The sequence below is a fragment of the Bidens hawaiensis genome, unplaced genomic scaffold, assembly GCF_021521415.1.
Source record: "Bidens hawaiensis isolate Kalapana, Puna unplaced genomic scaffold, B.hawaiensis_p1.1 tig00037197_1, whole genome shotgun sequence".
Taxonomy (NCBI): domain Eukaryota; kingdom Viridiplantae; phylum Streptophyta; class Magnoliopsida; order Asterales; family Asteraceae; genus Bidens; species Bidens hawaiensis.
The window spans coordinates 68,365-93,954 of NW_027496481.1; the positions used below are offsets into that span (position 1 = coordinate 68,365).

The 25,590-nt window shown below is 39.5% G+C and overlaps 1 protein-coding gene across 1 annotated transcript; it reads right to left on the reverse strand.

The window, feature by feature from the left end:
• Positions 1-18,396: 18,396 nt before the first annotated feature.
• LOC143589047 (uncharacterized) lies at positions 18,397-18,870 on the reverse strand. The gene has a single exon (XM_077069907.1). The coding sequence runs from the start codon at positions 18,868-18,870 to the stop codon at positions 18,397-18,399; it is 474 nt and encodes a 157-aa protein (XP_076926022.1).
• Positions 18,871-25,590: the final 6,720 nt, after the last annotated feature.

Sequence of the window (25,590 nt, forward strand, 5' to 3'; positions counted from 1 at the left end):
GCATAAGGATTTATCCGAGTGATGATAGTTACAAATGGAGCATAACGGAAAAGGACCGAGGTAGTTTCTTGCTTGAGGAGACATGCGGGTGATTAGGATTTGTTGCAGCAAGGTTCTTACGTTTCTTGTTGTGAGGATGAATGGAGGTAGATGGTTTGTAGTCACTAGCAGAGGAATTAGTGGGAAAAGTTGAATTTGTTGCATTGATGTTTTGAATTTGGGTCACTATTCTAGGTCGCACTAGCTATCTCTTTGACGATACAGACAGCCATACGGTGGTTGTGAGAATCAAACGAATGATGTCGAGGATGACGGTGGTTTCTTGAATGAGAGATTCTGTAGGGACCAAAAATGAGGAGTTATAAAATGAATGATAAATTGAGGAAATCATAAGAATATTGAAATGATTAACTATGGAGATAACTTATAATAATATTGCGTTAAGAAGCAAGGGAATTGCGTCATGAGGATTAAAAGTAAAAGTTTATAAGATGAGGGGGGTACGTTGCGTAAATAGTTATTAAATGATGTAGTCAATAAGATTAATGTGGGATGACTACATGAGAGTTATGTCAGTTTAAAATTTAGATAATTAAGTTTACAATAAACTAACGAAGTATAAATTGTGGATGTTGGCCTCCCATGAGCTTTCCATGGCAATTTGAATGGCCCAACGAACTAACGAAAAAAACAACTGAGTTGGACAGCCCATGACTGTTACATGGCAATTTGATTGTCCCAACTAATTAACGAATTAACAATGCAATGAAGTTTGTCGGCCCAATGAGAGTTACACGGCATTTTAACCGACCAAACTAAATAAGAGAACTATCGAAATAAATATGGGTAGTCGGAGTATCTTGTGAATCAACACGTTTGATTACTCCAACCAAAATACAAAAACAAGTTAAGAAATGGATAGTAGGAGTGTCCATGGGTTCAATGGATTTTTCACCCAACTAACCATTTAAATAACGGAACACAATAATCGGGAAACCGAGTTTAGCCACGAATCACCGTAAATTCGGTTAAAATAACCTAAGGTGTCGGTCATATGGCATTTATGGGTCTCGCTCGGTTCCATAGGGTTGAGTACTGTGGTCAGGTTATCACCCAGGTAAGGAATAGCGTCTTACCTTTTGTTCTTGGAACCATTTTACCAGTGCCCAACTCACAGTATCTCTTCCCCTTTCATTTATCATAGGGACATGCCACACAACCTAGCCTAAGGTATACGAGTGAAAACAACAGGTGGGAATTCTTAAGGAATTTCCCGAAGTAAAAGCAATCTAATTTTTGAAAAGTTTTATTTGAATGTTGAGACATAGCCTCGAAGTTTGTGTGTGTGTGCATAACAATACAATAATTAATAAATAAATAAATATCTAAGAAGCTGTAAACAATTTAAAGTTAAACACATAAAGGTAAACAGATAGGCACGTATAGGGTTCCTAAACATGTGTCTAAGACAGTTTTTAATGACCTATCTTAAACCTTCGGCTCTGATACCAATATGTCACACCCCAACCTACGGCGGAAATGCCGGGGCGCGAACTGATTGTCACAGCTCTCAAGGTTACTATCATGCACAATATAAGTTTCAATATCTATTTAATAATTTCAAATAAAACAAATATTCAAGTACAAAATACAACTTATTAAACAGACATAAATTACAAATTTAATTCTTGATTGTATCATTCCTAACTTAAATTTTTCTCTAAGTCTTCACCAACCTGCATTAGATTTCTACGATAACCTGCATATGCGTATAAAATAGAATTTTGTCAACAATACAAGTTGAGTGAGCAACACACCGGTTTAGTTGTACATATAGTATATATAACAAAATACGTAGATGCAACAAGTCATATGAGAATAACAAATTAAGAAAATGAGCAAGTATAACTGAGACGTCGAGAAGCACAAAGGCTAACGACTGGCGTATGATCATACTAGACTGAGATTATGTTGGACCTCTCCGAATGCGGAAGCATACAAATCAATAAGCACATAAACAAGTAAGGTATAAATTGTTAACACATAAGACAAAGTTGTTGTTTTGAGTATAAGTATATATAAGAAGTATTATTTACGCATATGTCCCCAAAAAATTGAAAGCGTTAAAATAGGGGAATGTGGTACTCAGCTCGATAGACGAATAAAAGTGAAAATGGAATATTTAGAGTGATGATTACGGATCATGCGTTGACGATAAAGCCTAATAAGGATATAGAATACAAAGGTACTAAGTTAATGAATCGAATAAGAGAGTTGTTAGTTATAATATTTATTAACTTTATATTGTATTATTAGTTCGTAAAAATCCTTTAAAAAATATATCATGAATATATTATAATATTTTATTATACATAAAAATATTATATAAGTAAAATATATCCTTTGTAATTAATTAATTTGCCAAAAATATAAGTATAAGAATTTCCCTTTTTAATAAATATTAACCCTACAATCCAAGATATAAATTGCATGGTATTAATTATACATGCCTATACATATACGTATATCTACATATACATATATATACAAAAACGAATCTTTATTCATAGTCGGTTTTATAAAATACTAAAGTATAATATATATTTTAATTATATTCTTAAATAAACATTAAATTAAAACCTTTAGCAAACTTTTAATAATCCAACATATAAACTCATATGTAAATACATAATTTTAACAAAGGTTCGGAAAAAGAATCATTAATGTGTCGGTTTGTAAAAGTATTGATTTACTAATTAATTATTAGGTTTATAATATATTTTAAAGAATTAACATATGGTATATAATAAAACTGTTTTAAAAAGAATTCATCAAAACGGGCTAGGGGTGGCTCGAACCCGCGCCCCCATCCAAGGCAGTCCATTCCCACCAAACGCAACCAGCTGCGCTACCCTTACAGTTGTTATTAACCAGGAATAGTTTATTTATATGCAGCAGAGCAAGTACCCATATAATACATATGAACCCTAATTTCTTAATCGATCAAGCCGTTGATCATTTGATTAATTAACCACAGGGTTAATGCATTAGGATAAACGACGAACTTCAACATGTATATAATTACCTGAAATATCTACGGAATGGTGGTGAAAGACGAGCACACAGCCGCGACATAGGAACAATTTAGAACGGCCAGTAGCAGCAAGTATAATATAATTAACTAAGGGGGTTAGATTGGCGATCACATAAGGGTTGTTTCTGGTGGTTTAATTGCAATTATATAAACGATTATATGTACATCGATTTAGGGTTTAGTGTCAGCTTGATAAATTAGGAAATACGACCCATAATATTGTTTTCTTTCTAATTACAGGTTATAATTGAGATCCTTTATAAATTATACACGATTAGGTATGATTGATTTTGATTTTAACGAAGATTAAGGACCAAGAAAACCTAAAACGGGTTACAGGTTATAATATGGATACGGGTTTCTGATTTGAATATTATTATTATATTATAACTTTGCTGTTTTTGCATTTTAGTCCCTGAACTTAAGAGATGGAAACAGTCTTGGATAAAAGTTTATGCATGGGTAATTTTTGCACATTTTCCAAAGTTTTATTATATTATATAATAAATAATAATACTATAATAATAAGTATAATAAACAATATAATAGAAAGATAAATAATGTTTTATATTTATTTAAATTCCCCGAAAATGAAAATGGGTCGGGTAATGATTAATAATATTAATTTGGATAACCGAGTTGTTACACCATTGAGCATCAGCATATGCGACCTCTTGCCAACTCATATATTTCCCATCTTTAACAGAATCATTTGTTATTATAGACTCTGTTTGCTGAGTTTTAAGTTTCCAAGTTTTGTAAAATAAGCATTTTGTTTAACCACTGGATTCGGTTGAATCCTATTACCTTTCACCTGAGGAGTTTGTCTATTAACAGGACGATAGTGAAACTCCTTTGCCAACTGTCGGCCGTTCTGCAGACGAAACACGCCTTCATCCTTCTTCTAATGTCAACGGAAGTACTTGTCTCATGTTGGAATTCCTTCTTAGGAAAGGTTTTTTCATTCTTCTTGCCCTTTGGCGAAGCCTTCTGAATTTTCTTGTAATAGGGAACATATAGACGATGAACACAAGTTCTGGCTATATGTCCTGGCGTGCCACAGTGATAACATGTTTGCCTCTTAATATAAATAGCACCCAATGATTTATCAACACATGAAGATCCGGAGGATCTATGAGGACGAGATTGTCCTTGTTGTGCTAATTTCTTATGTGACTTCCCTTTGTTGCCACAACTCTGTGTATTATTATTAGTACAATTTTGTGTTGTGGTGTCATCTGAGTTTGATGACACGTTAGAATAAGATTCATTGTCACTAGCCTGAACCCCTTTACTATCAGAAGCAACAACATTTACTGTATCTGCACATGAAGTAGAAGCATCAAAATTGTTCACACATTTAAAAACAGGCTTGATTTCCTCTAGGGATCCTGATCCAACAATTTCATATTGAACATGTTTACCATACTTCATGTCTTTTACCTTTTCTTCCTGCTCTTTGGTAAGAGGAAGACTAGTATAGTTGTCATTGTATGGTGGGGGTACTTTACCCTCACCTTCGTTTTCTTTTCACCATAATTGATTTTCAATCGTTGAATTGACTACTTTACTGGAACCCTCGAACTTTTTGAAATCAAGTTCAGCTCTCTCAAAATTAGCATTTAAGTTTAAAATCTCTACTTTGGAGGCTTCTAGTTTAGCGGTTAGTTCAGCAATTTCCTATTTGGCATCTAGGTGATGACAACATTTTATACTGAAATCAGATTTAAGCTTAGAGATGTCCTTTTTCTGTGCTTCTATTTTGTCTAGGAAAGCTTTTTCATTTTTCTTAAGTTTAAAGTTCTCAGATTTTACTCTTTCCATGTCTATAATCAAGTTATCATTGTGGAGCTTATATAAATTAATTTTATCAACGCAATCTTGAAACATGATTGAAAACTTACCTCTGTAGACGAACTCTGAAATACTACTTGTGAGGGAGCAGACTGATTAAGAGTACTTCTAAACATTGAGATGGGTTGTGGAGAATCCATTAAGTAATTAAAGGAATTAATCTGATTTTCCCGTCAAAATATTTTTTTATTGAAAAAATATGATCGCCAAAATTCTCAAGAAAGATGTCCCACTCAAAAAAAGCGTCTAGGAAAAAGAATTGTTCAAGACAAATTTTTCGATTTTCCAGCCAAAAAATTCACCGAAAATCACAAAAAAAAAAATTATTTTTGCCAGAATTTTCAAAAATGAATTTTTACTTATAAGGAGTATTCAGGAAAAATTTCGTTCAAGAAAAATTTTCCCGCCAAAAAACTTTTTTTTTAATACTCCTTGACCGAGAACTCCTTTGACCGAGAACGAGTTTGACCGAAAACTCAAGATATTGACCGAGAACCAGGTTGACTAAGAACTAGCTAGAAGCGTTGACCGAGAACTAAGTATTCTGACCGAGAACTAAGTATTGACCAAGAACTGGAACAGTTGACCGAGAACCACTAATCTTTGGCCGAAAACGCTATTTTTAAACCGAAAACAAACAAACTTGGCCGAATACACTGAAAACTCTTGGTTAATGGCCGAGAACTACTAATTTCAGCCGAGTTTTGAATTAATTGATTAATATTTTTTACCAACTAAATCCCATAAATCAAGAGATTCAAATTTTGTTTCCCAGTTGACCAAATCTCTACCAAAATAGCTCTTTTCTTCTTCTCCGATTAGGAACCCGCCGGAAAATAACAAGGCCACCAAACCTTTATCTCTTGAATCTGTTGATATCACAATAACGAGCCTGAATATGTGTAAGTGCGGAATCTGGATCACTACAGTATGATATCAACCCAATTAAACACTATGTTAGTGCAAAATCCTAACACAGTGGTGATTCAAAAACGAGATAGAGGAACAATATGAATATAATAAACATGTAATACTCCAATGCACACGATTATATTATTAAATCGTCTAGTACATGAGATTACCCAAAAACATGCTTTATATAGTGAGCATTTACAAGAGGCCCAAAGGCCAAGCCCATATAAGCCTAAACTAGCCTAATCAAAATCCATAAGGATTTCGGTGTTACTAGACAAACCGAAATCAATGCAATTCCTCAACTCATCTTCGTTTATTTCACTTTAGTCTTGATCATGTCGTGACCTTTTGAAATGCGTCAGTCTAACCAATTTATGACCCAACAATATGACTAACATTTCTTTGTGAACATTTAGAATTTGTTGCTATTATAACATCAATCATGTATTGTTATGCTTGTATTAGTCTTAATCATAACAATCATGTATTGTTATGCTTGTATTAGTCTTAATAAAATGCTCACTATTTTCGAATGTGTTGTTATGACTAGCATTTTTTGTGAACATGTCGAATGTGTTGTTATGATTGTATTAGTTTTAATGGAACGTTTATTATTTTCAAATGCATGTGTTGTTATGACTTATGACTGGTAGGCCTTTGTGAACATTTTGAATATGTTGTTATTATAACATCACCATGTGTTGTTATGATTATATTAGTTCTGTTAAAATGTTTACAATTTTCAAACGTGTTGTTATTATTGTATTAGGTTTATTAAGATTTTTACTATTACATCATCATTGAAAGGAGTTAGTGATAGAAATTTGATGTGTTGTTTTCTTTTTGAAGTTAGTAAGCATTTGTGTTGTTATAGGCTAAGTGTCAACTTTTATTAAGTCGATCGTTCTTCTGTAGCGATCATGCCAACTAATGCTAATTTGTTTCTTAGTAATCGATTGTGTTGTTAAGAAAGAAAAAAGTAGTTAAATTATACACTTTAACTTGTGTATATATATTGGAAAATGAATCCTCGTTTAGAAATCAGCAAAAAAAGGGGGAAAACACATCTAAAGCAATGATATGCTAGACATGATGTCACAAACAAAATAACTAAATTATAATAATAAATTTGTGATCTTGGGAAAATCATCATTAGAAAACATTGAAAGTCTTCATGATTACTTTAAAAACAGTTTCATATAAAATACAAAAATTTCTAAGGATGTCATGTGACAGGATATAAATATTTCATACTTCTTTTAGATAAAACAAACTTTGTATTTGATCCTTCCTCATTCATACAGTCAAACATTTAGTCAAACCATTTAAATAATCTATATGATAAACAAAAAAGACAAGAGTATTGTTGCTACAACAAAGATAAGACCATTGATAGTGAAGAGACTGGTTAGGCTAGCAGGCTTCAAGGGTTCAGGTTAACCTAACGCAGGTCGTGGTGTCTCTCTACGTTTGCAAAATATAGAAGGAGGTTCACTAGTTTGTTGTTAGTTGTTATAGTTCACCGGAGATCCAAAACCGTGATGTTTGGAATCGGTTTTTGGATGATGTTCTTGGTGAAGCTATGAAGTTATTGAAGTAAGAAAGAAATAAGTAAAGAGCATATTTCTCAAGGAAGAAGAGAAGATCATGGAGAGTATGTTATCTGCCCAGATCTTGGTGTGTTTATGTTTATGGCTAAGTCATTCTTATATAGGAGAAGAGACCAAGCCTTTTGTCTAATGTACAAACTAATTCCCCTCCAGTAGCTTAGAGAGTTGACATTTATGGGCAGGAAGCTTTGGACCCTCTGAGCAAGGGACATGCTCAGATAAAGTATTATTATTTTAATCATGGACCAACGGTGATGTGAATAGTGAGTTGACATCGTACTGTAGCAGGTGGGTACTTGTTTACATAAGTTTGGGCGGGAAATGAAGCTTTTAACCTTTTAACCTTTTTAGCGTTAATGTGTGGAAGCCATTTTATTGATTCCTTGGGCTACCCCCGTCATCAGCCCCCAAGTCAGAGGTGTTTGAGAGGTGAGCTCAGGGCTTCTGACTTTTGCACACATTTGGTTTATTTCTTAAAGGCTTAGAGGCTTGCAGGCTTCGAGGCTTTATTCAGATTTGGTTATTTTTTGAATTTCTGACATGACAGTTGATGTGATGGTAACTGCAGGTTGCGGTTCCCAATAACTGCTCCTTAATAATGAGCATAACTGTTCCTTCTCCTTCATTTTTGTTTTAAAGTTCCACAATATTAAAGTTTCTTTCAATCCTTTATAAGGTTAGTCTCGATCCTTCATCTTTCCTTCAAAATTATGGTTGCTAAGAAAGACCTTTCGGTCAGTTTTTCCCGATTGACCTAAGAAGAGGTTGAGTCGTTTTGTATTGAATGGGGAATAGGGTTAAAGTTTAAACCGATTGCTTCGCTGGCCGATTCTTCAATCGATCGTTGTCCGGCAGGCTTCATTGCCCTTTATTGCCATCACTTTGAGTTTTCGAATCTCCGGCATCCGTTTTCAATCTTTGTTTTGAATTTTTTGGAATATTATCGTGTGTCGTTCGGTCAGATTCATCCCTTAGGGCTTGCTAGAGTTTTACACTTTGAAGTTTTATGTAGAGCCCTAGGTTATGACCCTTCATTGTTGAGTTTTCGCCGTTTCTTTCGCTTAGCGAAAAACGGTGATTGGTACACGTTTGAACACACAGAGGTTGACACATGTTTGGTTTCTTCGACGGTTACAACCCTCGGTTCTTGGAAGGACCGTTTTTTCTTTGTTTCCGATTCTATCCTTCCATTTAAACCCGTTTGGAGACAACCCGAGGCTGTTCTAAATGAACCAGAGCTGGCCGAATCCGAGTTGAATGAGGCTTTTTTGAAATCAATTAGAAAATGTCCGTCACGTCTTTGCCCTATTCCTGAACATCTTCTTGTGTTGTTAAGAATAAGCAAATTGTGGGATAAGCCTAATCGGGATCCCGTGCTTATGAGGGATAATAAGGGTATGAATTTGTTTGTCCCGTATTTGCTTTATTTTGTTGATATGTTTGCTAATAGGTTTCCTTTTCATTTTGTAGTTATGTTGGCTTTGGATTTCTTAAAAAGTGATGATACCTCGGATGTTGGGTTCACTGATGTTGCGGCTGTTGTTGGGGAGGATTCGGTGGTTCGAGGGAAAGAGGGTCGTTTTGAAGATGCTGAGTATGTGGGAGTGCCGAACATTAAAGGGTTCACCAAGGTTGCTGGTCCTAAGGCTTCCACTCGTCGTTCTACACGGCGTTTGTTGAAGTCTTCTGGTCAATCGTCTTCTCATGAGCCGGTTGATGTTAGTGACGATGTTTTGGTTGTCGAAGATCAAGGTCTGAGTGTGGAAGTGGAAAAAGAGCAGGGATTGGTTGTTTCTAAGAAGAAGAAGTCGGCTGGCAAGAAGTTTGTGATGCCAATTGTTCAAGGGTCGGATGGGGATGCAATCTATGTGCCAGAGTGGAACGTGAAGGTTGGTGATAGCTTCAAGAATCCGGAAGTTTGTGCTGATGTGTTAGCCAACTTTGCTCCTTCTGGAGTTCGTGAGACTATTTCTGGTATGGAAGGTGATTCCATGCTGTCGAAGCTGATCCTGAGTTCTTGCAACCTTTCTGCCCTTTTGGGAGAGGGTGTGACTCGTTGTAGAAAGGGGATGCAGGAGTATGAGGATTTTTCAAGAAAAAGGAGGGAATGAAAGCTTCCATGATGGAGATGAAGAAGGAGATTGAAGGTTTTTCGAAGAAAGAGGAAGGTTATGTTAAGAAGATTGATGAGTTGTCTCATGGCCATGAGATTGAGCTGGCAGGGTTGAAGAAAGCTATGGAGGCTGACAGGGCTAAGTTGGATGCTGACCGGGAAGCATTTGAGGTGCAGAGGAAAGCCTTTGCAATGGAGAAAGAAGGCTTGAAGGCTTCAGTCACCCAGACCTCTGACGACAACAAGTGGCTAATTGAGCACGGGTTTCAACGGGTTGTGACTTACTTGCTTCATTCTAATGAATTCAACTCGGTGTTGGGCAATGTGTATACGAAGCTACTGGCCCATGGTATGCATTTGGGCTTTTTTGCTGGCTTTAGTCATCACGAGTCTGGCCAACCTATGGAGAAGTCACCTCTGTTCAACCGTGAAGCTTACAAGCTCTTCTTGGATTCAGTTCGTGCAATGGAAAGGCTCACTTACCCTTATGTGGGTGAAATTTCGTCATGCTTTGGTAAGCCTCTTTCTGTGTTGCAGGGTTTGAAACCAGCCGGCCTTGATGAGAAAGTTGTTAAAGAGGTGCTCGAGTCCTTGTCGAAAAAACGCTCCAGTTCTGGTGATAGTGAAGAAACTTTATCTGGGGGTAGCGACCGATCTCATGTGGCAAGCCTCGAAGGCTCGGCTGTTGCTGATGTTGGCTCGGAAGTCAAGAAGTCCAAGAAGGCTAAAGGTGGTAAGGCTAGTACTTCAAATCCTGTTTCTGATGTTTAAACACTTGATTCGTAGCTCTCTTAGCACCGTTAAACAATGTTATGTAATCTTGAACAATGTAGGTTTGGCATGAAACTCTTAAAGTTTCTGCCTTATGGTTGTGTTTGGCCTTTTTGGCCCTTTGAACATTTTCATGGGAATCCTTGTGCTTTCCATGTTTAGCCTTAATTGGCTTATTATGAATGTTGTTAGTTATTGCCTTGGAATGGCCTTGTTTATGAACTGTGATGTTCTATGTATTTGTGTTTTGGCTGCTTGTCTTGTTAGTTTGATGTGATTTTAGCTAACTTTCCTTAAGAAGTTTTAGTGCTGCAGTCACTTTAGCTTCAAGGCTTCATTAGGTAAAAAGCACATGTTGGCTATCCTTTGTATCACTACTTAGTGTATGTTTTTGTTTCGTAAACTTATTCAAAGCTTAAGGAGCGAATTGGTGTAGGCTGTTCAGACCTGTCTATGAGACAAGTTTTAGTTGAAAATTTTTCTAAGTCTCATGGAGTTGGATTGATATAGGAACTCACCCCTTATATAGGTCCATTTAACCCTTGAACCTATTGAGCGATGTGGCCTGGGAGCTCATCCCCTTACATGGCCCTTGCCATGGAGTTTCTTGCTAGATTCTCAACCTGATTATAGGATAGTAAAGACAAGTTATGACAAAAAGTTTATCATTCATTAAAGAGACTGTTGTTCACAAAAAGGAGAATTATACATCTCTTGAAATACATTTTTAGGTTTTGACTAGGCATGGAACCTTTTAAGGGTTTTGCCGTTCCAGTTTCTTGGAAGCTTTTTGCCTTCTGTGTCGGCCAGCTTGTAGAATCCACCCTTGTGAGCTTCGAGGATTGCGTATGGTCCTTCCCACTTTGGGCCAAGTTTTCCTTGATTTTCTTTCTTTCTGGCCTCGTTGTTTCGGAGTACAAGGTCTCCAGGCTTGAAACGTTCATGTTTCACTCTTGCATTGTAATAAGCTTCCATTTTTTGCTTGTACTTAGCCTCTTGCATTGTTGTTTGATTCGAGGTCCATGTTGAGTGTTCTTTGAGTCACAACTCCGACTTCGGCTGGGATTACAGCTTCCGATCTAAACACTAGGCTGTAAGGTGTTTGTTTGTGGCTTGTCTTCTCGGTTGTTCTTATCGCCCATAGAACATTTGGGAGTTCTTCAAGCCAATTGTTGTTGTGCCTTCCCAGCCTTGTTTTAATTCCTTCCACGATGGTTCTGTTTGTTCTTTCGACTTGGCCGTTGAATGGTGGGTATGCGACTGAGCTGAACACTTGAGTGATTCTGAATTCTTTGCACCATGTGCTAAAAGGCTTCTCAACAAATTGTTTCCCATTATCCGTGACCAACACTCCTGGAAACCCGTAGCGGCAAATGATATTTTCCCACACAAAGGCGATGACTTGTTTGCCCGTTATCTTTGCAAGTGGTTTGACTTCAGGCCACTTGGTAAAGTAGTCGACGGCTACTAGCAAAAATTTTACCCCACCTTTGGCCGGTGGGAATGGACCAACGATGTCCATTCCCCATTTGTGGAATGGCCAAGCCGAGGAGATGGGGACTAGATCGTGCTTGGGGATTTTTGGGACAGGTGCATGAATTTGACAAGATTCACACTTCTTGAGTTGTTCGGTTGCGTCTCGGTGCATTGCGGGCCAGAAGTATCCAAGGTTCATCAATTTTGCAACCACCGTTCTTGGCCCAAAATGAGCTCCACATATGCCTTCGTGAACCTCTTTGATCAAATATTGACTTTGTTCGGGGCCAACACATCTCAGTAGTGGTGCAAGGTAGGCCTTTTTTTAAAGGATTTCTCCTTGCAACACATACTGTCTGGATTTGATTCGAACCCTTTTAGCCTCCGTCTGGTCCAGAGGTAACTCGCCATTTTTGAGGAACTTTTCTATGAGAGTCATCCAATTGGGACCTTCTTCAGTGATTACATCTTGAACCTCCAATTCTTGAATTGAAGGAGTTTTCAACACTTACACCAATACTTTCTTGGTGAGGTGTGCAAATGTGAGGGATGCTAGTTTGCTCAGGGCATCGGCTCTCTTGTTTTGTGATCTTGGGACTTGTTTGATGGTGCATTCTTGAAACGTGGTCATCAACCCTTTTGCCTTTTCACGGTACTTCTTCATGTTGGGCTCTTTGGCTACATAGCTATCATTGACTTGACTTGAACCAAGCAACGAGTCTGTGAAGACTTGTAGCTTTTGGATCTTCAATTCTTTGGCAATCTTCAGGCCAACGATCAATGCTTCGTATTTAGCTTCGTTGTTGGTAGTCTGAAATTCATGTCGAAGAGCATATGTAAATTCTAACCCTTCAGGGTTGATTAAAATGAGCCCGGCTCCTGACCCTTCGATGCTGGAAGCTCCATCGGTAAAAAGCTTCCAGGCTTCAGGGTCAGAAGGTTCAGTGGCAGTTGTATGTATTTCAGGAATGACTTGCTTCGGGATTTCTACAATGAAGTCCGCCAAGACTTGGGCTTTGATAACTTTTCTTGGGACATAGATGATGTTATGTTCACCTAGTTCCACAGCCCATTTGGCCAATCGGCCTAAATTTTCTGGTCTTTCAAGCACACTTTTGATGGGTTGGTCAGTGACTACTTGTATAGGGTGTGCTTGAAAGTACCTTCGAAGCCTTCTGGCCGTTTGGATTAAGGCCAGAGCAAGTTTTTCCAAAGGAGGATATTTGATATCTGCCAGTTTTAGCGTTTTACTAAAGAAATAAACGGGTACCTGAACTTTGTCTCGTTCGATGGTTAGAACCGCGCTTAATGCTTCTTCAGCGACTAAGAGATAGACAGAGATCAGTTCTCCTGTTTCAGGGGCTGCAATAGAGTGAAGTGAAGCCAAGTGTTGCTTCATTTGATTGAAGGCTTCTTCTGCTTCTTCCGTCCACCTGAAATCTTTCTTATTGGTGCAACCCTTTAATGTTTTGAAAAAGGGGAGGGATTTCTCAGCAAGCTTGGAGGTAAAACGCTTCAAGAATGCAAGCCTTCCATTCAGACTTTCCACTTCTTTTTTGCTTTGTGGAGATTTGGTTTCAAGAACAGCCCTGGCTTTGTTGGGATTAGCTTTTATGCTTTGTTTTCCCACGATGTGCCCCAAAAACTTGCCTTCTTCGAACCCGAATGAGCATTTTCCGGGGTTAAGCTTCATGTTGATCTTTCTTAAGTTTTGGAAGATTTCTCGTATGTCTTCAAGCATTTGATGCTCGGTTTTGCTTTTTGATTACTAGATCATCAACATAGGCTTCCAAGTTTCTACTAATTTGGCTAGCAAATGATTTGTCGATCAAACGTTGGTAGGTTGCACCGGCATTTCGTAGGCAAAAGGGCATCTTTTAGTAACAGAAAATACCCTTGTTCGTGTGGAAAGCGGTTTTTTCTTCGTCTTCCACTTTCATGAGAATTTGATGGTAACCCTTGTAAGAGTCGAGAAAACACTTAAAGGGATGGCCGGTTAAAAAGTCCACCTTGAGGTTCATCTCGGGTAAGGGATAGCAATCCTTTGGAAATGCTTTTTTTAAGTCTTTGAAGTCGATGCACATCCTCCATGACTTGTCAGGCTTTCAAACCATGACTGGATTAGCCACCCAAGATTGATACTTGACCTCACGTAGGATCCCAGCTTGTACAAGATTTTCGACCTCTTGGCATGCTGCCAATCTTCTTTCAGGAGCTAGGCTCCGTTTCTTTTGGACAACAGGCTTAACGTCAGGAGGTTTTTTTAGCTCATGTTCTGCAATGCTTCGAGGGATGCCCGTTATGTCTTCCGGGCACCAAGCGAAGAAATCGCTATAATTTATCAACAGCTTTTCAAGGTGTGAAAGTGTTCCTTTGGAAAGGCTTGTGTTTACCCGTACCTTTTGTTCAGGGTACTTGGGGTTTATGATTAAGCCTTGCTCTTCATCTTTGCTTTTTGAGCTGTCCCCTTTAACCGTGTAAACCTCTTGGGTAGGTTGAAGGGTTGCAATTCCCTTGTCGGTGGGAAACTTCACAGCGCCTTGACCAACCGAAACAGCCATGTTGAACGCACATTGTCATGGCCTTCCTATGATTATATCATAGCTGGAAGGTGTGTTGATAAACACAAAAGTGAGTGGTTTGGTTTTCTTCATCTTGCCTTCACTAAAACAGACATCAAGGGTTAGTTGGCCTAAAAGCTTCAAGGTTACGTCGGCGATACCTTTTATAGATGACTCGGAGGGTTGAAGCCAATAACGCTCTTCCTTGCTCAGCTGGTTGAAGAATCTTTCATACATGATCTCTGTGGCCGCCCTTGTGTCAATGTAGGCTTTGTTTGTTTTGAGTGTTCCCACGTTCGCTTCCACCGTCAGGGGGTTTGAGAGTAAGTCACCTTGAGGTGGTGGGAAGCAGACGCATTGAAGCTCCCAAGCCTCCAAGCGTTGTCGTTTGTGGGGAACACATTGGTCTATATTCACCATATTCACTTCTTTGCTTTTTCTCTCAGCCATCTTGTCTTTGAGCCCTTTCACCAAATGAGCCAATTCTCCAGACTTGACAGCTTCCTCAATTCTTCTCTTGAGTTGAATGCAATCGTTTGTGTGGTGACCTTTTTCTTCGTAGAACTCACAGAACTGGGTAGAGCTCTCATTCTTCTTGCTTTTGGGCAAGGGTCGAGGAAGTCGGAAGTTGTGTTTCACTTCTTCAATGGAAAGGATCTCCTGAGGGGTTTTGGTTAAGGCTGTGAAGTTCACAGTCTTCTCCCTGCTTGGAGGGTTCCGGCCTTCAAGCCTTCGTTGATATTAGCTTCTTGGATATTTGTCATAGGGATTGTAGTTCCCTTCCTTGGGCTATTACCTCGCCAACTAGGAGCTCTCTTTCTTTGCTCTTTGAAATCAACGACCTCCTTGCCTCGGATATGAGCTTCAGCTCGTTCGAGAGCTTCTTCAAGGGTTTTAGGCAGACACTTGTTAAAGTCCCTTGTGAGGTATTTGGAGGTGATGGTGTTCATGAAGCCTGCCACCCTCATTTTTTCGTCAGCCCCCACATATTGTAACCCATCTTTTTTGTACCTTTCAATGAAGTCTCGAAGGTTCTCATCATCTTTTTGCTTTATCTGAAAAATGACCGTGGCATCCTTGACGTACCTTCTTTGTTGTGAAAAGTTGGCCAAGAAGCCTTTGCTCAGATCGTTGAAGCTTCGAACGCTTTGAGCAGGAAGGTCATTGAACCATATCCTGGCTGATCCAGCTAACGTTCGCATGCACATCAAACAACATTCAGCATGGGACCATTTTTCGATCCTGGCCGCCCCAGTGAAGACCTGGAGGTGGTCTTCGGGATCTTCAGTCACATCATACTTTCTTATATGAGGTGGCATCTTGATTTTTGTTTGAAAATCATAATCGGTGATTTGTTGAGAGAAACAAGACAGGTTACTGGGTTTGTAAGGTTTTGCCAAATCTTCATCTAGCCTTACAGCAGGATTATGACTTGTGGTTCCTTGGTGAGTACCCAGCGCTTGGTTGATGAGCTGGGTCCAAGGAAAGTGTGCCATCATTTGAGCCATCATCTGAGGCATGAGGTTAAAGCCTTGAAGGCTTTCAGGAGTTACTGCTGTTTGATTTGTTCCCATGGGAGTGCTCATCACAGCACTTCGAGCCAAGTGCAAGACCGACATGGCCTGCTCCCATGTAGTGGCTATAGGAGGAACACTTGAAGCCGGTGACTGCCATATTTGGTCGAGAGTGGTCTCGTGCCCAAGGGGTTGTGAAGTGAACAAAGAGAAAGCCGTTGGGCTTGGTCTTCCATATGTGTAAGGGGACGGGTTAAAAGGTTGGCAGGTTACACTTGGACCAGCTTCTAAATGAGAAGTAGCAGGTCGTGAGCTGGTTAGAGGGGAAGGTGGACGCCCAAGCGACAACGAGGGCTCCGATTCGTCATACTCCAGCCTTATTCTTATCCCTTTTTCTCTTTCTAGGCTTACGTGTTGGTTAAGAAGATGCCTTAGTTGCAAAAAATTCCGTGATACCCCTTCCAGCGTCAAGTCGACGCGCTCTGGGGTGTTCGTGACTCCTGCATGGGGAGAAGGAACTCCGGATCGTGAAGGGGTTGGAGTTCGAAAAGGTGAAAACTCAAGGAACAAAGGTTCCGTCGAAGTTCCTCCCGGGGTGGAAAAAAGCGAGGTCGTCACCGGAGTTTCTTGACCGGCACTGGGTGTCGGTGTTCTTGACACTTGGTTGACTTCGCCGGGAGATCCACCTTCTGACATGGTGATGGAGCTACACTACTGGTCTTTATGATAAAGTAAGCGGCGTAGCCCCACGGTGGGCGCCAACTTGTTGCTACAACAAAGATAAGACTATTGATAGTGAAGAGACTGGTTAGGCTAGCAGACTTCAAGGGTTCAGGTTAACCTAACGCAGGTGGTGGTGTCCCTCTACGTTTGCAAAACATAGAAGGAGGTTCACTAGTTTGTCGTTAGTTGTTATAGTTCACCGGAGATCCAAAACCGTGATGTTTGGAATCGGTTTTTGGATGATGTTCTTGGTGAAGCTATGAAGTTATTGAAGTAAGAAAGAAATAAGCAAAGAGCATATTTCTCAAGGAAGAAGAGAAGATCAGGGAGAGTATGTTATCTGCCCAGATCTTGGTGTGTTTATGTTTATGGCTAAGTCATTCTTATATAGGAGAAGAGACCAAGCCTTTTGTCTAGTGTACAAACTAATTCCCCTCCAGTTTGCTTAGAGAGTTGACCTTTATAGGCGGGAAGCTTTGGACCGTTGGTCCATGATTAAAATGATAATACTTTATCTGAGCATGTTCCTTTGCTCAGAGGGAACAGTGATGTAATAGTGAGTTGACATCGTACTGTAGCACGTGGGTACTTATTTACATAAGTTTGGGCGGGAAATGAAGCTTTTAACCTTTTAATCTTTTTAGCGTTAATGTGTGGAAGCCATTTTATTGATTCCTTGGGCTACCCCGTCATCAAGTATGTATTTGCAAAATAAGATTAGTAATAAGAGAAGATGGCTCGTAAGGGACCTAATGTCGGCCTTTTATTAATAAACAATGAATAAACAATACAAGTAGAAAAGTGCCAAGTTGTATGGTTAATGTTAAAGAAGTGCTTGGTGACTTAGTTAGGTGCTAAAAAGGAATCGAGTTGTGGTGCATACGTAAAATAGTGCTTGTGACTTAGTGCGTAAAATAACAGCCGAAGACTTACAGTAGTGGCTCTGCTACGTAAAACTGGAGTGACTAGCATAGTATACTACAAAATATTAAGAACGTCGTACATGGGACATAGTATCCTAAATAAAATGATAAAAAATGGTGCTCCTTAATAATAAAAATAAAGAAATTGTAGTCTTAAATATCAGAAAGAATGTTGTGGCTTTAAATTAAATATATTGAACATTATAGTCCTATAATATAAAACATGGAACATTATGAACATTATGGTTCTACAAAAGAATAAAGATTTAAAGGGCATTATGGATGTATTGAGTATTATACTAGTATTCAACAGTTTTCAAAAAGATGATTGTGAACGTTTTATAAATACTATTTGGTACATAATAATGTGATCAGCAGCAAGAATGATAACGTATTCTTTTTCTAACACACTTTTAGGTATTCAAAGGATAGATGTTGAAGGGATACTGACTATATGTGTTCCTTTATTGCTCGTATGAAAATGAAATATGGAGGCACGTGTCTATGTGGATTGCGGAGTGGTAGAGATTAAACTAAGTGATCTTCGTGTTGATGAGCTGCCTCTAAACAGTGTGATGGCCATTTATCGCCTATGTCCGACTTTGCTTCCGATCGATTGCAAAAGCTAATGATAGGGTTTGATTAGAGGAAAATTAAAAGAAGGATAAAACTAATTCTCTAAATAATCTTCAGGAACCGTATGCATTAGTATAAATCAAAAGCAAATTACCAAGTTCACCAAATAACCCACAAAAATAAGAAAAGCCATAATAGTCCCTAGCCCAAGCAACAATTAAACTAAAAACATAAAATACGGATGCGAACGTATCAAGACTTCCCCCTTAGCCACTTTTGTCATCAACAGTGAGCTCGCTGAAGTCCGGAAAACGCAACTTTAGCTCATCTAAAAACTCCCACGTAGCATCGTGAGTGGTTTGGTCCTTCCGGTGCACGAGTACTTTCATCACCGCCTTATTACCTCTTTTAACCAACTTCCTGTCCAACACAGCCGACGGGTGAAGATTAAACCGAGCTTCCACTGGTAAGGGAACAATCTTTTCTGGAGGTCTGCGCGGTCCCTTGAGCAACGACACGTGAAATACCGGATGGATGTGAGCTTCTTCCGGTAGATCGAGCCGATAAGCAACCGCTCCAACCTTTTCTATGATAAAAAACGGCCCGAAATACTTGGGAGTGAGTTTTGAATTCTTATGTACCCGTAACGAGTTCTGCATATACGGCTGGAGCTTGAGGTATACCCACTGACCCGGTTCAAACACTCTTTCTGACCTCTTTTTGTCTGCTTGTTGTTTCATACGGTTTTGAGCCTTCAAAAGTGACTATCTAAGTACCCTGATGGCTGCCTCCCGATCTCGCATCACCTCATCAATTTCACTATCAGTCGCATCCCTCGGGATGTAAGGTATATGCAGCGGGGTTCGATACCCGTACAAGGCTTCAAATGGGGTACGAACCAGAGAGGAATGAAACGAGGTATTGTACCACCATTCAGCCATCGCTACCCACTTGACCCATGTGTGAGACCGCTCCATCACCATGCATCGTAAATACCCCTCTAAACACCGGTTTACCACCTCTGTTTGGCCGTCAGTTTGAGGGTGGTACGCCGTTGACAACTTCGCCTCGATGCCCTGAAGACGCAAAACTCCGTCCAAAAAGAACTCAAAAAGATCGGGTCTCGGTCGAAGACGATAGAACCTGGGCACCCATGCAGCTTGTACAAGTTGTCAAAAAAAACTTGGGCAACATCCTGTGCTCAATAAGGGTGACCAAATAACATAAAGTACCCGTATTATGTGAGACGGTCCACTAACACAAAGATGGTGTCTTTGCCCTTAACCCTTGGTAACCCACCGATAAAATCCATCGATATATCCGAAAAAATCATCTTCGGTATCGGTAAAGGCTGCATCAACCCTGGCGAAGCCACGTTTTCGGTTTTAGCCCGCATGCACGCGTCACAATTGTGTATTACTCGTCTCACCACCTTGTTTATTCCTTTCAAAAAAAACAGCCCTTTCACCCGTTTCACCATAGCTCGCACCCCCGAACGCCCCCCTACCAGTGATTCATGGCATATTTTTACCATTTCCTCACGTAGGGCGACGTCATTAACAACTACCATACGGTTCTCGCGCGACAACCACTTACCGTTCCACTTGTACTTCGCATGACCCTCTCCCGCCATGACCTTACTTACCAATTGTTGAAGATCAATATCATTTTTTGGGCTTTGAATTATTCTGTTCAGCAAGAGTGGCTCTAGTTGCGATACGGCTGTGACAAATAACTCCGATCCTTGCACCCGTGACAGCGCATCGGCTACCACATTTTCTCGCCCCTTTTTATACTCGATGGAGTAATCGTATCCCATAAGTTTCGCTAGCCATTTATGTTGTACAGGGGTAGTCACCTTTTGAGTGAGTAGGTGTTTAAGTGATTTTTGATCCGTAAGAATGACAAATAGGCTGATAATAAGGTAATAGTTCCATTGTTTCACCGCCAACATTATAGCCAATAACTCCTTCTCATAAACCGAAAGCGCGTTCTGCCTTAGTAACAAAGCCCGGGATAAAAAAGAGACCAGGTGTCGGTCTTGCATCAAGATCGCCCCTATCCCTCCTGCCGATGCATCGGATTCGATTACAAACTGTTTGGTGGGATCGGGTAAGGTTAAAACCAGGGCCGAAGTAAGTGCACTCTTGAGACGATCGAAAGCATTTTGTGCTTCCGCTCCCCACTTAAACGCGTCTTTTTTCAACAAGTCGGTGAGTGGTCGTGCGATCATTCCGAATGAACGTATGAATCGCCAGTAGTACCCAGCTAAGCCCAAAAACCCTCTAAGTTGTTTGACTGTTTTCGAAGTTGGCCATTGTTGCACTGCTTCAATTTTTTCGGATCTGTGCTCACCCCTTCTTTCGCTATAATGTGACCCAAGTATTCGATTGCTCGGCCCCCAAATACGCACTTCGACTCTTTGGCAAACAGTTCGTTGGCTTGCAATATTGTGAGGACCTGTTCCAAGTGCTGCCGGTGATCCTCCTCACTTCTGCTATAGACGAGGATATCGTCAAAGAAAACCAGCACTCCCTTCCTAAGCATGGGTTTAAATACGTGGTTCATGAGGGCTTGAAATGTTGCGGGAGCGTTAGTCGAGCCAAATGGCATGACGAGGAATTCATAGTGCCCCTCGTGTGTACGAAATACCGTTTTTGGTATGTCCTCGACTGCCATTCTCACTTGATGGTACCCGGATCGGAGATACAACTTCGAAAAAAATGGCTTCCGCTAACTCGTCTAACAACTCATTGATAAGCAAAATCGGAAACTTATCTTTTACCGTTGCTTCGTTGAGATGCCTATAATCCATACACATTCGCCATTGGCCGTCATTTTTCTTGACGGGGACTACCGGAGCCGCAAAAGAACTTTGACTGTTTGAATGATTCCCGAGTTCAACAGTACAAGTGTGGTTTTTTCTATAACATCCTTCTGAACCGCCGGGTATCGATACAGACGCATACTAATGGGGGTGGTACCCTCATTCAACACTATTTTGTGATCAAACGGGCGTCGGGGCGGTAAACCTATGGGCACCTGGAAGACGCATGGGAATCGGGCCACCAACTCTTTCCACCGATTGGCCCCTTCTTGTTCACTCGGGACGTTTGCCACGCTGGACTGGTAGTTGTCTCCTTGTTCTCCGTTGGATAAGTGTAGGCTGAACAATTGTAGATTCCGCCACCCTACGGTCACTGAGGCTATAGTCACGGCTTCACAACCCAATTTCATGGCCAACTGTTCCCTAAGGAAGTTATGTGTCGATCCCGAGTCTATAAGTATATGGAGTTGACGAGTACCCATCGACCCACTGACTCGCATAGTCGAGTAAGCCGGAATACCTGTTAAAGCGTGTATCGAAATCAGATGCTTTGTTTCCTCTTCTTTGTCGGGTCCCTCTTCTTCCCCTGATTTCTCCTCCTCCTCATCGACTTCGATGATATAAAGTTGCTTACGAGGTTTCGCACATATATGGCCCGGTACAAACTTTTCGATGCACCAAAAACACTCCCCCTTCACCCTTTTCTGTTCCAATTCTTTGCTGGTCAAACGTCGCTGATTGTGAACCGGACGCGGTGTGGTGGTTGTTGCTCGGTTGGGGGTGGGTAGGAGAGGCAGTTTAGTGGCGTTAGCGGGTGGCGTAATTTTCGTGTTGGTGGTCTTTGAGGCTCCCCCGTTCCACCTTTCCCCAGCAAATTTTCCCTCCAACATTTCGTTATTGAGGGCTTGGGTCTTAGCTAACAAGTACGCCTCATGCAACGTACGTGGCTTAAACATTTTTACCGGTCCCCGGATGTCCGGTTTGAGAGCCTTGATGTATAAGCTCACGGCTTGGGTTTCGCTCAGGGTAACCTTGTTCAACAGTGAGTCGAAGGTCGTGTTTAGTTCTTGTAACAACCCGGTTTGTGTTAAGGATGCCATCTCTTCCAATGGGTCTTCAAACAACGCATTGGAAAAACGCGCTGAAATAGACCGAACATAATCCGCCCATGGTACCTCGGCCACCGTAGCATTCCTTGTCTTCATATATGCATGGTGCCATTGTAGCGCATCACCCTCCAGATGAACCGCCGCACAACGAAGTTTGGATTCGTATGGGGTGCCATCCATTGCGAAGAAGTGTTCGCAACGATAGACCCAACCCTCCACGTCTGCCCCCAAGAATTTAGGGAATTCAATCTTGCCGATACAGAATGGTATGAAACATCGAGAATCGGCATCCGGCTTAGCGAAAGAACCGAAAAAACAACTCGACGACTGCACGGCTTTTTCACGCACCGCCTTCAAAATCTCATCCTGTTGTTTCGAAGATTGTTCATGTTGCTTCATCAGGGCCGCTAACACAGCTTGGATGTCGTTGATTTCCTTATCATGGGACTTGAGGGTGTTGTCGATTTCATTATTACGGGTGTTAGTCCTGGTTTCAGCAAGAAATTCCGATGAGAAATCGGAATGGCTCTGATACCCTTGATAGGGTTTGGTTAGAGGAAAACTAAAAGAAGGATAAAACTAATTCTCTGGATAATCTCCAGGAACCATATGCTTTAGTTTATATCAAAAGCAAATTACCAAGTTCACCAAATGTGACATTCGTCAATTTCGGGTTCCATTTGTATTCGTTTGTGTATATGTTTATCCCGTAAACCGACCCGATTTATATCCTGAACATTTCTAATATCTAAAATATTGGATTTTATGTTACTAAATCATTCCCACATGTTCAACTTAAACAAACCCTTTTACGGATTCGAAAACGCCTTTAAAACGAGCAAATTACATCAAAAACGAACTTACGGGACGCGTAACGAACCACGCAAGATGAGCTTACCAACCTCACCCCTAAGGGGAACCGCACGACCACCAAGGGGCAGGGGGTCACGCGTGGCGGCCTCAGGTCTGCAAGTATATTTGTTTGTTGTTGTGTGTGACTTATATCACTTTACCCAATCCGAATTTTCTACCCATTATACATTTCGCTTATCCTCTCAATCTTATCCCCTATTATCAAGACCCTTTCCTTCATTCATTCTTGCTCTCACTTCATCTTTACTCTAAATTCCCTCTCAATTCTTAAGATTCAAAGGTTGTTCTTCATATTCTTAGTAGTTGACTTCTCAAGTCAAACTAACCATAATCTTTCATTCTAACTTGTTCATATAGTCTTACTAACACTTGTTTATGGTGGTACAACATATATATATATATATATATATATATATATATATATATATATAATACCCCTTGTTACCTTTGGTAGTTACTTCTTCGATTCCGGTCGGTGAGGTTTCGGACCTTGTAAGGCAAGGCTTCATGGAGGACTTCGTGTCCTTGATATATATATATATATATATATATATATATATATATATATATATATATATATATATATACTTGTTTATACATATTAATCTTGCTTAACTTCTGCTCATTTTAGTTTATTTACAAGTTCCATGGTTATGAGTTTTAAGAGTCTATGCTTCGGTTTAACCGTAAATAGCTCTAGACTGTAAACCGAACTTTTGTTTAAAGACTTTGTTGTTAACTTTTTGGTTGTAAAACTTAAGTATTTTCATTTGTACCTTATTATACAAGTTCTTGGTTATTTGGGCATGTGGAGACCATCAAGGAACGTATTGTGAGATGGAAACCGAACCAATCCGATTTTACTCGCTTAAGACACACAAATGTGTTTTTAGCTATCAAGACTTGTATTTTTTAAAAAAAAAATAGTTTACAAACTGATTTTAATTAATTTCTTAAGTACATGGAAATGTTGGACCCAACTTGATCTCATAACATAGTTTAGAACGACAAAACCAAACACTCGCTTAACGTGCGTTGTTAGTTTTAAAACAATAGAACTACATACTTGGTTAAGTCTTATTAAGTTTTATTGAGTTATCTCATAACATTCATTACTTTGGAAAGTTGAGTTTGGGTTTGACCAATTACCAAGACCCGAACCAACAACCCAAATACTCTTAAAACCCGTTTTAGTATCTTTATTCCAAAGGGACTTGCATTTTTGCATTTTACCCACCTTATTACTTAACATAGGTTGAGTAAATATTAAGGTTAGATACTTTAACCCGGTTTCAAGCAAACTTACATTTTTAAAGGGTTACTATCATAATTTCTTAAACAGTTACTTTTTATACCTTAAACTTTAATTGTTTACATTTTTTATCTTTTATTTTAAAAGTTTCCTAAAACAACCTTACTAATTCAAGGCTTTTACTTTTATTTAGGCTTTGCTCGTTAGACTCGTTCTTCCGTTTTCCCGTCTTTTACCGACCAAGTTTTATACTTGAATGTGAGTACTTTCATCCCCCGTTTTTCATCTTTCGTTTTAGGTGTGATATTGCATACTTATTCAAACTAATTGTTTTATACTTGAGTCTTAAACCACAAACTTTATTGTATACTTTACTTAAATAAATGCTCGATTTGGGGTTCTATGCTTACATGCTTATATGCTTATGTGTTTACCTCTTTTGGTTGGTTGATTCATAAATCCGTGAACTATCTGGTATTATCTTATAGCACGGTGCCGTTAATGTATTTTTATTAATGACCTCATGAAATCCGAATCTATTTGGTATTCTCTTATAGACGGTGTCGTTAATGTATTCTTATTAACGACCTCATATAAAAATCCTGAACCATCTGGTATTCTCTTATGGTAGGTGTCGCTAATGTGTTAGTGATCTCATTATTATCCAAATTGCTGCTTTTATTTATTGTTTGGTATACAAGATTGTGGCATTTCTTTTTATATATATACTTGTTCAAAAACCATGAAATTTCTCACTAACCTTTGTGTTGACAAACTTTATTTTATGCAATGTTACAGGTTTGACTTTTGTTGACTTGAGGACTTGACGAAAAACGTTATCAAGACTTTTAGGATATTAGCATAACGAACAAGATATATTTGTTTACTTGTATTCCCTTTATTTTGTATGAACAAGATGTGTTGTTTGTTGATTTTATGAAATAAAATGAGTTGATTAAATATTATCACTTTAATAGTGTCTTGTGTATTTGTCCAATCACGTTGCAACCCCGGCATGTTCCGTCGCCTTTGGTCGAGATGTGACACCAATACCCACAAAAAGAAAGAAAAACCATAATAGTCCCTAGCCCAAACAACAATTAAAATAAAAACATAAAATACGGATACGAACGTATCAGCCAAGAAAAAAAAAATGAAAAAGACAGAAATAGTCGCTTTTATAATTTATGGGATATCTTGTTTCAATACACGAATTGGATTTCAATTTTCCAAGCATATTGAGAGACTAAAAATCTTTGAAAAGTGAGCACTTGTAAACCATAAAGTCACCAACTGATAGGGTTAAGAAAACAAGAATCGTTGAACAGATCAAATTTAATCTAAAATCTTGAAAAAGAATATTATCAAAGGATTCGACATGGGAACCGATGAGTTACAA